Source organism: Lepidothrix coronata, unplaced genomic scaffold (genome assembly GCF_001604755.1).
Source record: "Lepidothrix coronata isolate B3197 unplaced genomic scaffold, Lepidothrix_coronata-1.0 Scaffold78, whole genome shotgun sequence".
NCBI lineage: Eukaryota > Metazoa > Chordata > Aves > Passeriformes > Pipridae > Lepidothrix > Lepidothrix coronata.
Window position 1 is genome coordinate 4,016,934 of NW_016690258.1, and position 18,593 is coordinate 4,035,526.

At 37.2% G+C, this 18,593-nt stretch overlaps 1 protein-coding gene across 1 annotated transcript in view; it reads left to right on the plus strand.

Moving 5' to 3' along the window:
- The window catches only part of LOC108499708 (voltage-dependent calcium channel subunit alpha-2/delta-3-like), a gene marked incomplete at its 3' end in the record, with an annotated part of 209,852 nt that overhangs the window by 114,600 nt on the left and 76,659 nt on the right, over nucleotides 1-18,593 (plus strand). Inside the window, exon 4 of the mRNA XM_017819853.1 lies at nucleotides 16,084-16,143. Coding sequence (XP_017675342.1) covers nucleotides 16,084-16,143 — 60 coding nt within the window. The remainder of the gene's footprint in view (nucleotides 1-16,083; nucleotides 16,144-18,593) is intronic.

The following is an 18,593-nucleotide window of genomic DNA, read 5'->3' on the forward strand; positions in this document are numbered from 1 at the left end:
ACATTTGTATAATAAAATTGACCTTGCAAGTTTTATTAGTATATGACTTAGCCATCATTCATACTTCTTAAAGATTCATGGGAAAGGTCTTACACATTTTTATTTGAATATCGTTTGGCAAACAGTTCAAACACCTACTGGGAAGAAAAAGGGATTTAAATAACTTGAGAATCAGACTAAGCAGGATGTGCAAACCCTTCCAAGTCCCCAAAATCCCAAAACAAAAACAAAAATATACCCCCCCCCCCAAAATCTCTCCCAAAATTCAACACCAAAAAAATTTCAGAGCTGAGCCTGCCAAGATAATGATACTGTTCTAAGCCCAGCTTTTATACCTGAGTTCTAAAAAATGTTTCTTTATTTCCTCAGTCAGTTGAAAACTCTCCAGGTGAGGATATTGCAGACATTAAGCCTGACCACCAGGACGTGATCTTGAAAAGACTGTAAAAGGCACATTCTACAGCACGTGGTGCAATCCGTGCAGTGGGAACATGGCAGTCCCCATATGGAAGTCCTGCTGACAGAAGCAAAATAGTTTTTAAGCAGCATGTACTGTTATACTGCTCCACAGAGCTGTGAACTGTGTGGTGTGGAAGCCTGGAAGCCTGTACCATATCCCTCTTCCATCTGTGCAGGATGGCTTTGGTGCCAGACAGGTAGTAGGCTCTGCTGTGCTCTGCTGTGCTTTGCTACCCTTCATCTGGTTTCATGGCTCCCACTAGTAAAAGCAGAATTTTGTGCTGCTGAAATTCAGTGGAATCAATGAAATTCCATATGGCAGGAGGTTAGTCACTTGTTTTCGATGTAGCTACTCTTTAAAGGGGGTGAGCTTTTAATTGTGAAGGTATTTAGATTGTTAATATCAGAAGTAAAGTACTGTTCAAGTTCCCAGTTTTAAAAAATTATGTGTGTTAGGTACAACTAAAAAGAAGAGCAGCAGCACCACCAAAAAAAACAACAAAAAACCTCCCCAATGTTTGTAGAAGATATCTATGTTTTTAACACGCTTCTGTAATGTAACTGATTTTCAAAAGAGCATTTTAAGCTCAAATTTCAAAATTCTATGCTCCAACATAAGACTAATTTTCTGTGAAATGAAAGGATTATTTTTGTTAATTTTTTAAACTGAAATACAGCATATATCTCTTTTTTATGTTCGAAAATTTCCCCCAAACTCAAACCAACCAAATAGCCATATAAAGACTTCCTTTCCCACTCTTGGTATTGATAATTCAGTAGAAGATTACTCACACCTGGTGCTTTTGTTACTCCTCAGTATTCTGATTGCCTCTTGAAGCTCTTCACAATCTCATTCTTCTTCAAATGGCTCAGCTGTCTGGAAAAAGGCCGATTGCTTTTGTGAGTTTCAGCATTGAGAAACTCAGTAAAATACTCTTTTGATCTTTCTGTAATTGCATTTGTTTTAACAAAAATATATCTGCATTTCTGTGTTCATTCTTTAACTTTGATTTCTTCACGTACTGAAGTTGCAAATTAATCTTGCTCTATTAGTATTAACTTAGTTCATCTCAGCTGTTCTGTGCAAGTTCTGGCTTTTGCATTATCTGATGAAAACAAAAACTTGGATAGCTGGGGTGTTTTTTCCACACTGCTGACTTACAAACTTTGACAAGTTTTCTCAGGCTCTCTGTTGTGCTGTTTTGGCCCTTCCTTTGCACTCTGTATTAGTTATCATTTTTGGACCTCTCAGCATATTTTATAAAAGTGGATTGGTCCATTTGAACCTCTATGGACTCTTCTAAAGTCTCAAACCCTTTCCAAATTATTCCCCAAGAATTTCTGTCCAAGTTTATGTTGCCTGTAAAGGAGAATTTAACCTGTGTGCTTTTGCATTTCTGAGATGGAATCCAAACATTTCATACCTTCTATTAATTTATTTACTTCAGTAATTCTTTTGCCTTGCTCTAACAAGATGGTAGTCTTGAGTTAGGCTGCTTACCTGAAGCTCCCAGATAATAAGATTTTGGGATTTTCTTTGTCACTAAGCCTGAACACTCAAAGCACCACATGAAAAATCTTTTGTTTCCAAGGTCAAGCTGTGAAAAAAGAGAAAACACTAGAGTTAAGGTTGCCAATAGTTTATTTATATTATGATACCGTTTTCAATAATTTAATAGTTTGTCTTTAGGTCTTCTGACCCAATGTATAGAGCAGACCTGCTCAAAGGTTAAATCAGTGCTGCTGGGAAAGAAAATTGTGCATAAAAGAATTCATGTGTGCCTCCCTTCATATTTTTATTTTTTAAACAAATGAGTTTTCTCCTGTAATCTTCAACTTTGTGTGCCAGGGCTATCTACTTGTAGTGTCCTCCAGGAAAAAAACTCTAGCTCTGATTTCTCTGATTCTATGCTAAGAAACCTTGTATACAGCAGTTCTAAAGGTAGGATTTTTTTCATGTTGTCTTCAGTTGGACCCAGTTTTTCTTTCTGTGGTTTGCTGGATATAAGATGCTAAAATAATATAGTAAAAATGTTCACTAGAACAGTATAATTGACATAACAGGCTTTCTTGTTACAGATTATTGCCAAAAGGTGGCAGTCTTTGTCCCCAAAATTCTGTGCTATCTAGGAAATGTTACGTATTGCAAACATAATTTATTCCTAGCTACACCTGATAATAGAAATTACTTTTTAAGTAGACATAGAGGGTAAAAACCCCCTATATTTGAAAGTTTAAGGGTGATATAGCTATAGTTATATTTTATTTTGACAGTGGAATGTTAAGTAACAAGCCTTGGAGGAGAGCAGTGATGGGGAAAGAACACTTCACAAGTAGACTGTTAATGAGCAAGACCTACTTAGGTTTCAGATTTGGTTAGTGCCTTAAGTACTCAGGTTTTGGAGATGCTGCAAGGATCTAAGTAGATTGCTGTGTTCATCAATCAACACGATGAAATGCATAAAAATAATCCACTTACATAAAAATTCATGGTGCAGTTGTTGATTTTTCTTTCCAAGTGTTCTGGTAGATCCCAGCAAAGTGCAGATAATTTTCTTACAAATTAGTCTGAAAAAAAAATTGATGATAAATGATGGCCTTGCTAAAGATGTGCAAGAATTTGGCTACATGTTTTTTGTTTTACACAGTAGTTCTTTTGGTTTGATGTTGTGATTTTGGTTTCTTTTTACATGATGAGAGAGGGTATCAAGCAAAAAGATTTTATTCCTTTTACAAAGACTGCAACTTTGCTGTCATATTTAATCACTTCATTCATGTCTATACAGACATTTAAAAATCTGTGATACTATATTAAATAATTGAATAGAAAGTAACAAAAAATTTACAAGAAACTGTTATTGTCTTTATGGTTCCAGGTAGAACTTGCATCCTGGTTTTGAGGAGAGTTTAGGACAGTGCTGTCACATACAGTTGCTCACACCACATTGGGGTAGCAGTCACAGCTGAGGGCACATATTTACATCCCTGGCTGCCTTTTCCAGGCCCCATCCAGCTCTCTTGTCCTTCCCCCACTGGCACATCAAATCCTGCTGCTTCCAGGCTGCAGTGACTGTGGGTGGGCTTTGAATGCAGAAAACTGTGCCTTTAAGAACTCCTAAAGAAAGAGCGAAACTTGGAAAAATCCTCTGCATTCAGGTATGTTTTATTGGAATCTCCTTGCAGAGCAAAATGCTGACAAGGTGCCTGTCTGCTCAGACTGTGTGGAGAGGATGAGCTTTTTGGTAGGGCTCTGTCAGTTAGTTCAGGACACATCTGAGTAGTCCAGAAAACATGGGAAAGTTAGTGATATGCTAACATTTATTATGTTATTGAGTTAAAAATGAGGAAAACTAAGACATTTTAGGAGAACTTGCCAGTGTAATACTTTGAATTCAAAAGTGTGCTTGTAACCAGTTGAAGAATTTACAGAACCATGAAGAGTAAGCTGAGCTGCAATTTCTTTTATAAATACCTGTTTTTTATATATGTGCTATATCCCTATACTCTCTCTATAATTATCTGAATCTTCCTGCTAAGGTTTTTCAGTCAATTGTTATTTCAGATCTTCTGCCAATAGTTTCAGCAGAACACTGAGAAATTTTCAGATGCAAGAATCCATTGCTCTGTCTTTTTAAAATTTTTATTACTTTTTATTGGCACTTACATTATTGAGGTCTTATATCATTTATATGAATTGTGTCACTTAACAGAAATATTCAGTTGGTAAGAACTCATTCTGAACCATTTAAGTGTTACACAGAAGTGTTCTCCATTTCAATTTGTTCTTTATTTTTTCAAGAGCCTATGATGAAGGCCTCATTACTGAGTGTGTTTGACTCATCTTTGTATCCTGACATAATGAAAACAATACTTAGAATTGTTTTTTTCATAGAAAATATATTTAATTTCATCTTCTTTTGAGTAGAATCACAGAATGGTTTGGGTTGGAAGGGACATAAAGGTCACTGAGTTCTAACCCCCCTGCCATGGGCAGGAACACCTTCCACCATCCCAGGTTGCTCCAAACCCTGTCCAGCCTGGCTTTGAACACTTCCAGGGATGTGGCAGCCACAGCTTCCCTGAGCAACCTGTGCCAGGGCCTCCCCACCCTCACAGGGAAGAATTTCTTCATAACATCTAATCTAAATCTGCTCTCTTTCAGTTTAATGCCATTATCCCTTGTCCTACCACTGCATGTCCTTGTAAAAAAATCCTTCTCCAACTCTCTGTAGCCCCTTTAAGTACTTTAGTGTTACGTATTTTTCATGACAGACATTGCAAATCACTTTATTCCGTTTATTACTCTGGAATGAGTTGTAACTGCTGAAAGGTCATGAAGGACTCTATTTAAAAGCCAAATTAATACATAAGTCTTTAAGAGAGATTGTCCAACAGATTTAATAACCAATAGATGACAAATTTTACAATCTAACATTGCACAAATACATCAGGTCTATCAAACTCCTTTCAGTGGCATCAGGGGGTTTCACAAAGGTAAGGTCTAAGGCTGGCCCTGTGTGTCTCCTGCTGTCACCCCCAAGCCCTGGGCTGGAGGAACTCTGACCCATTCCCATCCCTGGCTTTGGCCGTGCTGCTGCCAGTGCCAAGTGCAGATTGATTGCAGTGTACAAAGTCAAGGTGTTCACAGAGTCTTCAGCCTGCAAAGTGTAGGCATCTTCAGGGAATAAGGATTTCATAAATGGGAAAACTACATCCACATGGGACCAGAGAACGGACTTAGATCTTTCCATTCCCCTTTGCATCTATTATTTTTGTGATTCTTCTACACTAGTTGTGTGGGTTTTAAATTAGACAGAGAAGATGAGGAGCATCAGCAGCTACAGATCTTTAGGGCTTCATGGTTTGTTCATGGAAAATAAGTATCTTGCACGTGTTTCTCAGGGTCAAAGTTGAGCTAAAACTCAGAGCAGAGCTAAAACTGCTTGTAGCAACAGTGATGACCTTGGTGGTTTTGTCTGTGTTAGGACTTTGAAGGTTGGAGCACACTTGCTGGTCGTAGATAAATGGATCATTGGAAAACCTGTGGTGATGGCTGGGGGAGTCGTTCAGCTAATAGAGAAAGCCTTGCCAGAAGTGTGGAGCAGTTCACAATTCTCCTAAATCAAATATAAATGGAAAACTATTGTTATAATTTAGTTGCCTCTGCAAACATAAGGTATTAGTTTTTGTTGGCTTGGTTGCAGTCATTGGTTGTCACTTTTTGAACCTGCAGGTGTTGGTTAGCTCTGTGAAGACTCATATTGCTCCCCAGGTGCATTTTAGAAGTACTTTGAGAGTCAAGAGAAAAAAAAAATTAATAAGAAAAATGGGAGTATTTTATGAAATGAGTTCCCTAGGTCATACCAAAATCTAGAGGTGTGTCAAACTTAATGGAATTGATGTGCTGTGTCGCATATTTTACTTTGTTTTCCAAATAAATCTACATATGATAATTAAATGCTGAATGTTCCAGTTGATAAAAACTAATTAAGAGGTGAAAGTACAGCAATCTTTTAGTCACTGGGAGGATACAAGTTACAAGACTTCTCTTAATAAGGAACAAAACCCCCAATGGATTTGAACTCATTACCTTTACAAAGTAAGGCAGATAAGGTTTTGACTATGCAATGCAGCCTTTCGTTTGGGTTTGGGAATTTGCAATTTTCCTCTAATTACAAGGACAGCTTAATATTGTTCTTAAGATAGAGTGAAAAATACTGGCTATTATTGCAGAAATATTTATTTCAAAAAATACTAAATGAATAGATGAGATGGAGTCCCTAGCTATACACAGACTTCTAAGGCTGGATATAAACATGACTTTGGCAAAGTGATGCTCCTATACTATGTATGACTTCAGCATTAATTCATAGGGTACCAGAAAAACCTTCCAGGTATATAGAACTGATGTCTCATTACTAAGTGTGGACAAATGTGTCACCACAGGGTTTCAATGTAGCCTTTTTTTTTGTTTTGTTCTTTTTTGTACCAGATCTGCCAGAATATACAAAATTATGAAAAGACTAAATTATCGCTTAGTCTGCAAGTTGCTTTTGTAATTAATTCCAGCAGCTTCAACAATCAAGTCTTCAGAATATAAAGTATGATCCAGGAGACCAAAGAGGCTTGGAATTTCATCTTTGAACTTCAGCTGTTTCCAAGAAAGAAACGAAGGGAAATGCATTGCTTTACTCTTTTAAACGTAATACTGATGTTCTTTTCATTAAGACTCTACAGCACTCCTCTGCTTGGGAACAAGCTCTTGAAATTGGCAGGGCTGGGGCCTTGACACGAGGTTTTCTTTGAAATTCTGTTCCAGCTGGATCAAGTTGTTAGCATTTGGAAACTCTGCACAAAGAGGCATATGGCCGTTAGGAAGGTATCAGAGCGAAACTGTCTGTAAATGAAATCTTTGAAAATTCCTTTCACTGTGATTTTTCAGTACAGGGTCAAACAAGACTTTCCTGCAACTGCAGCATTACTTTCTCGTTGCCTGAACCAGCAGCAGGCAGGGGAAACAATGTCTTTCTCTCCTGAGGCACTAGCAGTGCATCCATATGCCTGCTGGACCAAGGAGAGAGTTTTCTTGTCTTATGTCTCTGTGTTCATGTTAGGGCACTGGAAAATGGAAGGGTCAGCAACCAAGGGAGTCTGTTGATGGGTTTAGGAGAGGCTGAGGAAGGTACTGCCACAAGGAGAGCAGTAGTGGAGAATAATGAGATGGTTTATAGAGACAAAAGGAGCAGAATTAAACTGCACTGGGATTTAGAGATATAACTTGTGCAAGATATTCTAGATGGGCTCAATGAGGTTGTAAAGGGAATGGGGAAAATTGGAAATTAAAGTTGACAGAATGAGGAATGAAGAGATATCAGTAGGGACCTGGAAAAGACTGGTCATGAACATGCTTGGAAGTGTGAACACCAAGGCTGTTATGAAGAAGGAGGAATAATTGTTAGGTGCTAGAGAAGAAGTGGAGAGAAATATGAAAAATTTTAAACATTAGAGTTTGGGACATAATGTGACCTTAATGAGCTCATGGTCAGTTAGGGAAGGAGCAGGAATAAGCTGTGGTTTCCACCTTTTTTATGTTTGAAGGTGGAATTTGGTACATTGCAGCATTGAATTGGTCCAAAGAATCTGTGCCTATATAACCTGAGGTGTAACTAGATTTCTAAGTATCAGGTAAATGTTTGTAAAATCTGCTCCTGATGAGAGTAGAAATGGATATCGACTGTTTTCTTCACATCTTCACAATAATACTCTGTTTGCCTCAATATCTGGCTTAGAGACTTCGACTTGCAATAGCGAGTTGGGAAGGTTTTAGTAGAAACCTCAGAGTTTCGTTTTCCTTTCAATTTTTGAAAATTTTCCCTTTTAGTTAATCTATTGGCAATTGAAATCCTGACCCTGTGGAGAGTAAAAAACAATGGTCCGATTGACTTTGTATGAGGGGGACACATCTCGGTTTGAAAGCAAAGAACGAAGCTCAGTTTGTTGTGATTGAGTGCTGGGCAAGGCAATGGAACTAAGTCCCTGCAAACTCTGGAACTGACCTTTGCTTCTGGTAATAAATCTTGAGGTTTTTTTGCTGCTGTTGTGTGACACTAATCTGGTTGGAAACTGAAAGGAGGACAGTATATCATAACCGGTTTGGTCGAACTAGACTGCAAATTGCAGGCTGAATTTGAATTAACTTGGGGGATTGAGCAGAGGTGAGGAAAAAGCTGAGTGAGGGAACAAAGCAAAGACAGTTGGTTTCACTTGGTGCTTCTATATGTAAACAGAACAGAAACACCTTGGCTAGTCTCAGGACTGGTGTCAGGACAAAGTGTTGCCTCAAGTCTCCTCTCCCTTGTTGAGCGAGCATGGGAATATCTCCATTTCTCCTTAGCTCATTTATGTTGCACATATGGTGTGGGATTAATCTCCCTTAACTTCATTCATATAAAGTTAAACATCTAGTGAAGAAAAGTGTGAAGGAAAAGTTCTGAAGATCTTTCTGTATCTTATGAGCTATTTTAGAATGGGACATGCAGCACCTTTGGAGATTTCTGTCTCTACATATGAAGGATGTTTAGGTAACTTCAGTGGAGACATGACTAACTTTGAAATAGCTGAGGTTAGGGGAGATAAATCCTACCTGTGGAGAATTCTGCATTAAATGAACTTCCATGAAAAGTGTTATCCGAAATCTTTCTCAAACAATATCTGCCAAGAATCCAGCAATGATGCCAAGAGCTGTCAGAGCTGAGGAAAAGCTGTTTTTGCTAAGACATGTAAGTCCCCACTGTCTTCAAATGCAGGAAAGACAGTCTGGCTGACTAAATATATTTAAACATATAAATATCCACACAGGTGGATGTTTAGATACATACACAGGGCTACTTCCCTTGATTTTGGAAGGTGTTTTACGAAGTAACATTTTGATCAGATTTTTAAATTTATGTGGAAGAGAACAAAGAATTATTCATTGAAAGCAAAACTTTACAAAGTGTGTTGCCATGTTGCAAGTGAAATTAAAAAGATGCATAAAGGTATTTCCAGAGAATTACACGACCTTGGGTGAACACATGATTGGTGCAAAATCCTGAAGAACATTTCTTTTGGCCCTGAGGTAGGAGAGGTGGCTGAAGGAGCTGGTTGTTGCTGTACCCCAGCCAGGCAAATCACATTTTAAATATCCCTGGAACAGCTCTAAGTTGTGTCTGCAGCTGAACTGATTCCTTGATGTCTGGGACATACAGAATTAAAAGTATGGAATAAAACCTTATTTAACACTTCATTCTGCTCTGTGCTAGACACAATAATGTGGTAGGACCAGATTTGATAATCTGCATATTTTATATCTGATATATTGGCTTTGTGCAGCCTTTTGAGCACTGAAGAACTTGGTACAAGACAAATGTGTTATCTTCTTCATCTGGAGTCTTCCTTCCATGCCATGGCAATCTCCAGATGCCATAATTAAATATAGTGTTGACCTAGTTAAGTTAGAAATGCATCTAATTACTCCAGGATTGTCTTAGCCACTGTTATGCAATGTGTGAGTTTGATGTACTTTAATCCGTTTACAGTTTCGTTTCTGTTTGTCCAGCTCTGTGCCAAGCTGAAGTCTTTATGTTGCTTCAAAAAGCCAGCTAGCACTCTAACAACAATCAACCTGAAAATCTGCCAGTTTTGAATGAATATAAGTGGATAATTGAAGTTATTTGCAATAATTGCATATGCTAAGCTTTTAATTTATTTTTATCCTTTATTTATAATTTCTGCTTTGATTATGCCTTGCAGCACTTACTGTGGCTGAGCATTGTCTAGTTGGGTTGCAGTGGAATTTGATAGTGTTCACAGAGCAGTCATTTTTTTGTATGGCATTAGCTGCAAGATTGATACCTATCTTAAGCTACAAGCGCTAGGAACTCTGATATCAAGATAATTGGCTCTAAATAATTTTCAAAGTGTCTTTGTCACAGCAACAGCAATTTTAGTGCTAAAATTTCCTAGAAATTACCTCATACCTTTGTTCTCCTCTCTACCTGAGGAGAACAAAGTGGGGAATAAAATATGGGCTTTCTGAAGAGAAGAAACTGTGTGTTTGTGTGTCCCCGTCCTCAAGGATTAAACCAGCCAAATTGCTGGTCGGTTGTCATTGCCCTGTCTAAAACCACCGGTGTTTCTGAGAAGAACAAATATTCCTCCAAGGTCAGCATCAGTCTCTGATACCTACATCACTTCTCCATTGGTTATAGCAAACATGTGCAAAGCTATTTGCTATAAAATTGGGGACCGAGAGGCCTGTTTGCACATCGGTGCATTCATTGCTATCTTAAATGAAGCTGTCCTTGAGCAGAGGAAATAATTGTGATACTGATGAACAACGTCAAATATTCTCTGTTGACCTCTTTACCTTGTCCACTAAATGAGCTGTGAAAGAAGCAAACCCCAGAACTGCGATGGAAGTAAGGAGGGCCCGCGGCACAATTAGCGCCCGTGCCAGAATATTACCTAAGCTCACTTAATGCTAATAAATCTTCTTCTTTCCCAAAACAGCCCAAGCTTCGCAAAAGTTTTCAAAGCACCTGCAGCCTTACAGATTTCCTGGAAAGGAAAGCCCCTTTTCCCTTCTGAAACAGACCCCAAAATGGGGAAGTCATAGGAAGGTACCTGGGTAATGTTTGGAGTTGGTGATCTGTTGCCGAGTGCTCCCACGTGCACAGCGAAGGCTTCTCACGGAGAAGCCGGTGAAGAAAATTGCTCTGATGATTGAAACACAAGTTGTTGTTTCTCTCCCAGGAATACACTCAACTGCTGAACTGCGTTTAAACAGTTATCTGGCTGCACTTTAGGAAATATTTCTGGCATATTCGCAGCTCAGTTACTATAAATTTTGATTGGAAGTTAGATATTCAAATCAATAATAGAGTTAGTAAAGTTGCACTGAATATTTCATCTGCAAAAGGGTGGCTATTGATAGTTTTAAGTATTTTCTGGGTACAGGAAGCTTCTGGTTTTTGCTTGGTAATGTACCAGAAATCTTGCTACAAAATATGAAAGAAATAAGATTTTAAAAACAGAGATAAGTTTTCTTAGTTTTGTTGTCTGGTGTTTTTCTTAACATGGCTCATAATTTTTAATTAAGATAGAAATCGTAGTTACAATTTCATACATAGGAGTCTGGGAGACAGGTTTTTTGAAGTTACACAAATTGTTATTTTTTTTCTCTACATATTGTTGTGGGGTTGGTTTGTTTTTTGGTTTTTTTTTTCAATGCAGTATATTCGTATGTTTTTCTTGGGTTTAGACTTCTTGCTGCTTTTTAATAAGCATGACCTTTAATTATTTTTTGCTTCCAAAACACAAATCAACCTTGAAGGAATATACAAGATTTCTATAGGAACATCAAACAGATCTGGTACTATAGGAAAATAATGAGAAAGTGTTTCAGGGTTCAGGGCTATTTTTTGTTGTTGGTTGAATGCATTCAATGCTAGAATATAAGAGCTTCCTACAGGTTTATCTAAACTTTTAATGATGACTGTGATATCTCAGTGCATTTTTTTTGCTATTTTAAAATGAAAGTTAATCATATTGATATTATGGAATATAAACTATTCATCTTATGGACTGAGATGACACCAATACTTAGCTGATATTAGTTATAATTAAGGTAGAGCAGTTTTCTATCCTTTTTTTAAATTTGTTGCAGTTTGGTTTGGAAGAGAGCAATTTTTAGCTGCATTTATGGTTTTATGTGTAGCAGTTGGTTTATCTTAGAGAAATAGAAAGGAAACAATAAATGTTGTTCAAGATTTGACAGCTGAAAAGAGACAAGAACATAATTCAGTCACCATTTCTGGATAAAGATTAGTAACCCATTGCAGTTCAGGAGTTCAGAAACTGTTTCAAACTTCGTTACGCTTATGAATTTATTTAATCTAACTTCAAAATGGGATTCTAATGAGGAAGAATCACTGAAAAGTAATCTGAAACCCTTAAAAAGTATATGAAGAAAGATCTCAGAAGCTGAAATGTGTACCTTATACTCTGGATGTTTGTGTGATGTTTTTCCTTGAAATTGTGATTTTTGTCTTTTATTTTTACATTTCTACACGTTTCTGTTCCTTTCCCCCTTTACTTTCTGTTGGATTTTTTTTCCTGTCATCCATTCCGTTTCACCTTTCCTTTGCTATCTCTATAACAACCTAACCTGAAAGAGACTTTATCTGGAATATCAGCTCACTGAAATTATAATATCATTTGTCAAGAAAATTACCCTATTCAGAGATAGCTCAGTGATTTATTTAAAAAAAATATTACTGCGAAGAAACAAAATTTCTTTTTCTTCTCTCAGCTTTCTCTATGTTATGTGTGATACCACTTAAAATACCAAACACTGACAATGTGTTTTGGTGATGATTTTGGGGGGGTTTTTTGATATGGTATTTGTTCGTATTCTGGTCCATGTTTTTATCCATGCTGCGTTGTGATATGCTGGATAAGTCAGTTCATCTGTCTTACATATACACATATTGGGCAAGTTTTATGGATTAGCTCCTTAACAGAGGGAAACTCAACTGAACCTGTCCCATAAAACGTTAAAATTGTTCATTATCTAAAGATTATGTGCTGCCCTTGACTTGCCTGTGTGTGCTCACGCCAACATCTCTCTACATCTAGGGCTAAATACTTCTGAAAACACCCTACAGTGGTGTAATTCTAACAATGCTGACTCTGTGTTCATAATTCATTCCATGTAAATGCACATAGATAACTCACAATTCCCTTCAGGATAACCACAGCTTGGTGAGCATTTGCTTGCTACAGCAGGGGTTTTAGAGTATGGTTACTCAAATGAAAATATATTGGTATTTGTATTAGGAGTGTCATTATAAACTATTAAGTTAAAATCGCTGATCATGCTGATGTTGAGAATCATTGCTAGATAACTGTTCAGTCATTAAAATATTTGAAAAGGGATTTTTGGCCTCCATATAAAAATGCTGCAGTATTACATGTGGGTTTTATATTTTTGCCTCCAGAGTGTTAAGGAATTTCTTCCATAAAGCTTCATCCCTTTGGGGACTTCTTTAAAAAAAAAAAATCCAACCAAAAAACCCAAAAAACCCCAAAACATTTGTATTCAATTTCTTCATTCTGAGATAGTTTGTGTATACTCACTAATATGTCATTTTGTGGATTTAGGCTTATTACTGGCTTACCTTTTCTGTAGCTCTCCCAGATTTCTCATGGTTTCCTTCATAATGGTGTTGAGATACTTAAAGCAAACTGTGGTTAAGGACTGATTACATAGAAAATGCAGCATATGCTTGTCTTATCTACATTTAGTGTGCCAAAATTTTAGTTTCCTTATTAGTTTTGTGAGAGCAAAGCGTGTAGTGTGAACATATATTTGCTTTGTTCAAGGGAAATTGCCAGACAGTAAATAGTTCACTTTTTTGGGGGGTTCAGTTTCCTGTAGAGAATGTTGCTATTAAAAAGTATGTAAAAATATACTTTTTTAAAAAAATAAATAAATGTAACAACTGAAATCTTAGTGAATAAATCAATAAATACCAATCAGTGCTTTTCATTTCTGAGCTGCCCTCCTTACCATATGTTTCTACTATTGCCCATCTTATGCTTCTCTAGTTATTTCTTACATGTGGGGATAAATCTTAGTTTAAATTTATTTCACTGAGGCAAAAATGTAATTGAAACACATTGGAATCAATACAAACTATATAAAAACCCATGAATTATTTTTCTAGCCCGCCAGGTACTAATATCTAATATCACTGGTATCTCATGAAATGCTGTAATAATTTTTCTTTCGATGAGTAAGTAAATATTTCAGCACAGAAAGAAAAACATTTTTCTCTTTTCCTTGTATTCTTTTCTGTATGAAGAATTTTCTTGATTCTTCGTTCGCTTTTTTCCTCTCAAACTCCTCAGTCATGATCTTTTGTATCAGAGAAGCACAAAGTAGTAATGCAACTACAGTTTTCATATAAAGGAGGACACACCTGGAGGAATGAATTGAAGTAGTTATTTTACATTAAATGCCTTTTTCATACTTGAAAAAATGAGGACTGTATTGGTAAAATCCTTTCAGCAGGTCCCTAACTTGCTAAAGATGGACTGAGAGCATTCCAATGTGTACAAATCTGTTTCAGTTGCTCCGAGGCTTCCTCCTCAGAATAGTTAATTTGTGTTATTTCCCTTTTTGGATTGAAAATACAACAAAAATTGTGGATCCAATGAATGTTTGTTACCCTTTCACATTGTGAGGTCTGCTTTTACTGCTATTCAGATGGTCCAGAAGTAGTGGGAATGATTACACAGAACTTCACTGTTTCATTTGGAATGTTTTTCCATGGATTCCCCTCCCGCAGCCTGTTGTGCTGCATCCCTGTTGCTGGGTTCTTTTACCCCCGTACACGGGAAGGTGAGCTGGTGCATTTTGCCAGTTCAGTTCTGGTTTGATTTGCCCAGCATTGCAACCATTTCAGTTCAATTCCAGTTTAGGTCAAAAGGGTTTGCTGTGACCCAGCTGGGTTTTCATGGAACAAGATGTTCAAAGGTGGAACCAGTCAAATGTCAGGGATGTACTCCCAGCGCAGGGCTCTGAGAAGGTGGCATCCACCTGCTCCCTCTTGCTTTCCTCTATTCATGTTGGTATCAAGAGCGTTTCAAGTTTTTAATCCTGTGTTGGAGATGTGTAATCTGCACCAAAGAAAGAGGTGTGAAAAGCCTCCCTACTGGGACGTGTTGGGAGGGTGCAGAAGCCCAGCAGAGGACTGAGGGCTGTGCTGTCCCGTGGGTGAGGCGGGAGCTGAGGCAGAGCAGTGGGAGCACAGGCTGTGACTCGCACAAACCCTCCCTGTAACCGCCGCGGCTCTGCTTCAGTCTGTCAGCTTTCTGTTGAACCATTTGTTCTGCATTGGCAACCAGAAATATTTTTCTTGGTTCACCTTCCATTACAGCTCAAGCTGTATACCAATCAATATGAACTCTGATTTAATTTTGATTTATATCCAAAGACTCGATAAATGTGAATACCGTTCCGAAGAGGGAAAAAAATGCATGCATGGCTTCCCACTCTGTGTGTGAGAGTCTGGACCTCACTTGCTTCGTGATACAAAAATATTTGAAAATATACACGTGTACCAGTGTCTGATAGATCAAAGAAAATTAAAAGTAATATATAGACTATTCTGTGACAATCGTTCCTTGTTTAGTTTTGGGTTGTGTATATGAATGTTCAAGTAGATTAAATAAAAACTGGAAGGAGGTACTTCCATAGTTAAAATAATCTGAACTATAAAGAATTCTGAGTAAAACCTTAAAAAGGATATAATGTCATTTCACAAAAGAATATCTGCAGCAAACCCCTATGTAAATTAGATTTTTCAGGTACCTGTGTTTTGGTCTGATCATGTTTTTTCCCATCAAAGATGATAGTGTTAAGGAACAGTGACTACTACAGAGAATTTAGGATATTATTAAGTATTTTTATTACTATTAAAAATACTGCTGAATTGCTGTCATTCAGTAAATATTACTTCTGTAATTGCGGAATAATCTTCTTGTGAGAATGCACCAAGGTAGTATATAAAAACACTTCAAATCTGCTCAGTAAAGAAACCTAGTCTCCATTTTTCTAATCTCATCTTTGAAGTCTAATTTTTTCGGTTTCTTGAAATCAAGTGCATTATTAGGGAATGCCTCCTATTCTAATGTTAAGTCAGATTTGAAAAGGGCACCTCTGTGGAAATAAGGTCCAGTGTGAAAGCAACTTTGTGTTCTTTAAAAAATCAGTTTTGGAATATGAGCTGCAGGATGCTGAGCACTATTGGAAAAAATAACATTTTTATTTCTCTGTTTATTGATAGTCGAGTTGTTTTGAGCATTTTGTGCCACCAATAATGATTTAGAAAGGGTTTTAAAAGCTTGATCAGTTTTTATTTTTTCCTAAATCTGGATAATTTATTTCTATTTAATAAAGTGTCATAGCAGATAAATTACACAATGCTCAAACAATCTCTGTTTTTATAAAGGAGAACTCTGTTATAAATATGTTATCTGTTATTTCAAAAACACACTTTTTTTTTCTTCTTTTTTCAGCGTCTTGTTGAAGCTGCAGAAGATGCTTACCTGAAACACGAATTTGATGCTGACTTACAGGTAATTAATAATTACTTTCTTGAATGTTTATCATCAGAGTACACTCTGATATAAGAGTTTATACAATAGCTTACTTGAAGAACTGCTATAGAAAGCCAAGCATGTGAATAATAGATGCTGATTACAGCAAACGGAATTAATGAAGGCTGGCTCAGTCTTTTGACAGGTTATATATTTAGTGGATGTGTGTTGGGACACCAGGCAGGTGGATTTTACTCTTGCAGAGGTTTCATTTAAATTCCCTCGCATTTCTGCGGAGGTCAAGGTTTTTAAGCACAGTAATTAGCAGCATGTTCCGTCACTGCAGTGAACTGGCAAGGAACTGCTCTGTAGAGACTTGGATTTGCAGATGGGGTGGGACCCACAGGGATGGGATTAGTATGACCTTGATTTGTGCAAGTGGTTTACGTTTGGATCTGTGTCCAGAGCAGGCACTGCTTTTTCTCTTCCGTGCAAATCCTTAGAGCTGTACCACTGTTGTGTGTTGCCTTTAGGAATAACACGGGGTGTGGGGGGGGAGCAGCACTGTGGCAGCTCACAGTTAAAAATGTTTAAAAGAAAAGCCTTTGATTAAATAAGGCACGTAATTTAAAAAAAATAAAGATTAATTTAACCCCCAAGTAATTTAGCCTAAAATTGAAAGTTTAACAGCAAGTCTTACTCAATGCTTAAACAAGTAAATACTTCCGTACCTTTAATGAATTCCTATATCCTTAGTTTCTTGAATACCGTGTTAGGTGGAGTTTTGTTTGCTTTGTCTCTACCTAGATGTAATTTTAAAACCTTCTGTGAATATTTACTGTAAGTCTATTTAAATTTTTGGCTTAAGCATTAAGGGAAACAGAGACTTTTTCCACAGACTTTTTCCCATACATGTATCTAAGAAATAAACAGATCTGTAGGTTCTGTTTTCAGATTTTACCATGGTTGTGTCCAGTAATCACAAAACCTTTTGATTTAATGAAAATATGACACAAATTACTTATTTCTGTGCAGAAAGGGAAAAAAAATAGAGTGAATTGACCAGAGCCTAGGATAAAATAATTGAGCTCAGAAGGCTGTAATACTGGGGTCTATCAGCCCACAGTGGAGTAAGGATAAAATGAGCACACTGAAAATGATAATTCACATTATTGTTGTACATTTGATGAGCACTGGCTTCTGTATTCAAATGCTTTAGAGTTCCCTCACATTCCGACCTTGCAGAGGTGTGCTGCATTTTGGTTTTTTGAACTTTAAGCCTTGGAGAAATAGGAGCTATTGTCTGAATAAATCAGAAACACACTTCATGGAAGATCTTTCAGAGGGCTACAGTAAGTGCTTCTTCTCTGCAGGATAGTTCTCACTTTGAGGAAGTCCTTGGTTTGCTGAGGCTCTGGCGATATTAACACTTTCAGGAAGGCAGTTGAAAGCCATTTGTGTCAGCAGCATTAACAGGACAATCAAATCTTTGTGTGGAGCTGTGTTGTTTATTACTGTCACGGTCCATTAAAGCTAATCAATTGTTAATCTTGGTTTCAGCGACCTCTTTGCAACCCTTGCTGGGTGATTGTTGTTCTTTATCAAAATCTCATAATACCATCTGCTCAATATAAAGTAATGGCCAGGATGATTTGATAGTGTACATTCAAGTGGAGGGGGACAGAAGGCTTATATAATCTACAGTGTATACAATTCTGCTCTCAAAGAGGAATTTTCTGGCATTTGTATTGCTTTGGCCGACGTGTGCAAGACAGGATTAAGTGCTTTGAATTAGTGATACGTGATACAGCACCAGCCTGAGCTCTTTGTGCTCAGATATTCTGGAAATTCAGAAAGCACATAAAGAAAGTCCTTTTGTGCTTTTTATTTGTCCAACATCACCTTCTACATCTTGAGGACAGTATAGATAATATTGTGTTAGTACATAAAAATGATATAAGGGAGAAATAAAATTATATTAATATTTTTATTGACTGTAGAAAAGCACCAACTTAAAGAAAATAATAACTGGAAGAGTTCACCTTTTAGACTGCTGGTATTCTCTTCAGCAATGCTGAAACTATATCATTTGGTTAGGCTAGACCTGATCCCTTCTGGGCATTTTTCTTAGTACGTTATTAGATTTGTCCTTAGATATTCCATAGGTATTCTAATCAATATACTGTAATGCTGTGTGATGGTCTAAGCACTCAACTATCAAACCCTGAACTGAATCCATTGGCATCACCAAAAAACACCTTATAGTCCTAAACATAAATAAAATTCCCAGACAATTGAAAGAAATAAATCAAAAGGGGTGATGTGATGTTTAACTCATCAGCATTATGTATTGCATATTTGAGTAATGGCTGAACTACGAATCAGTGAGAACAGACTAAAGATTTACTCTCCAATATTTATGCTTTAGGAGATTCTTCTTTTTTTTTTTCCTGTTAGGGATGTGAACCAAGAGCTGCATTTGTAGCAAA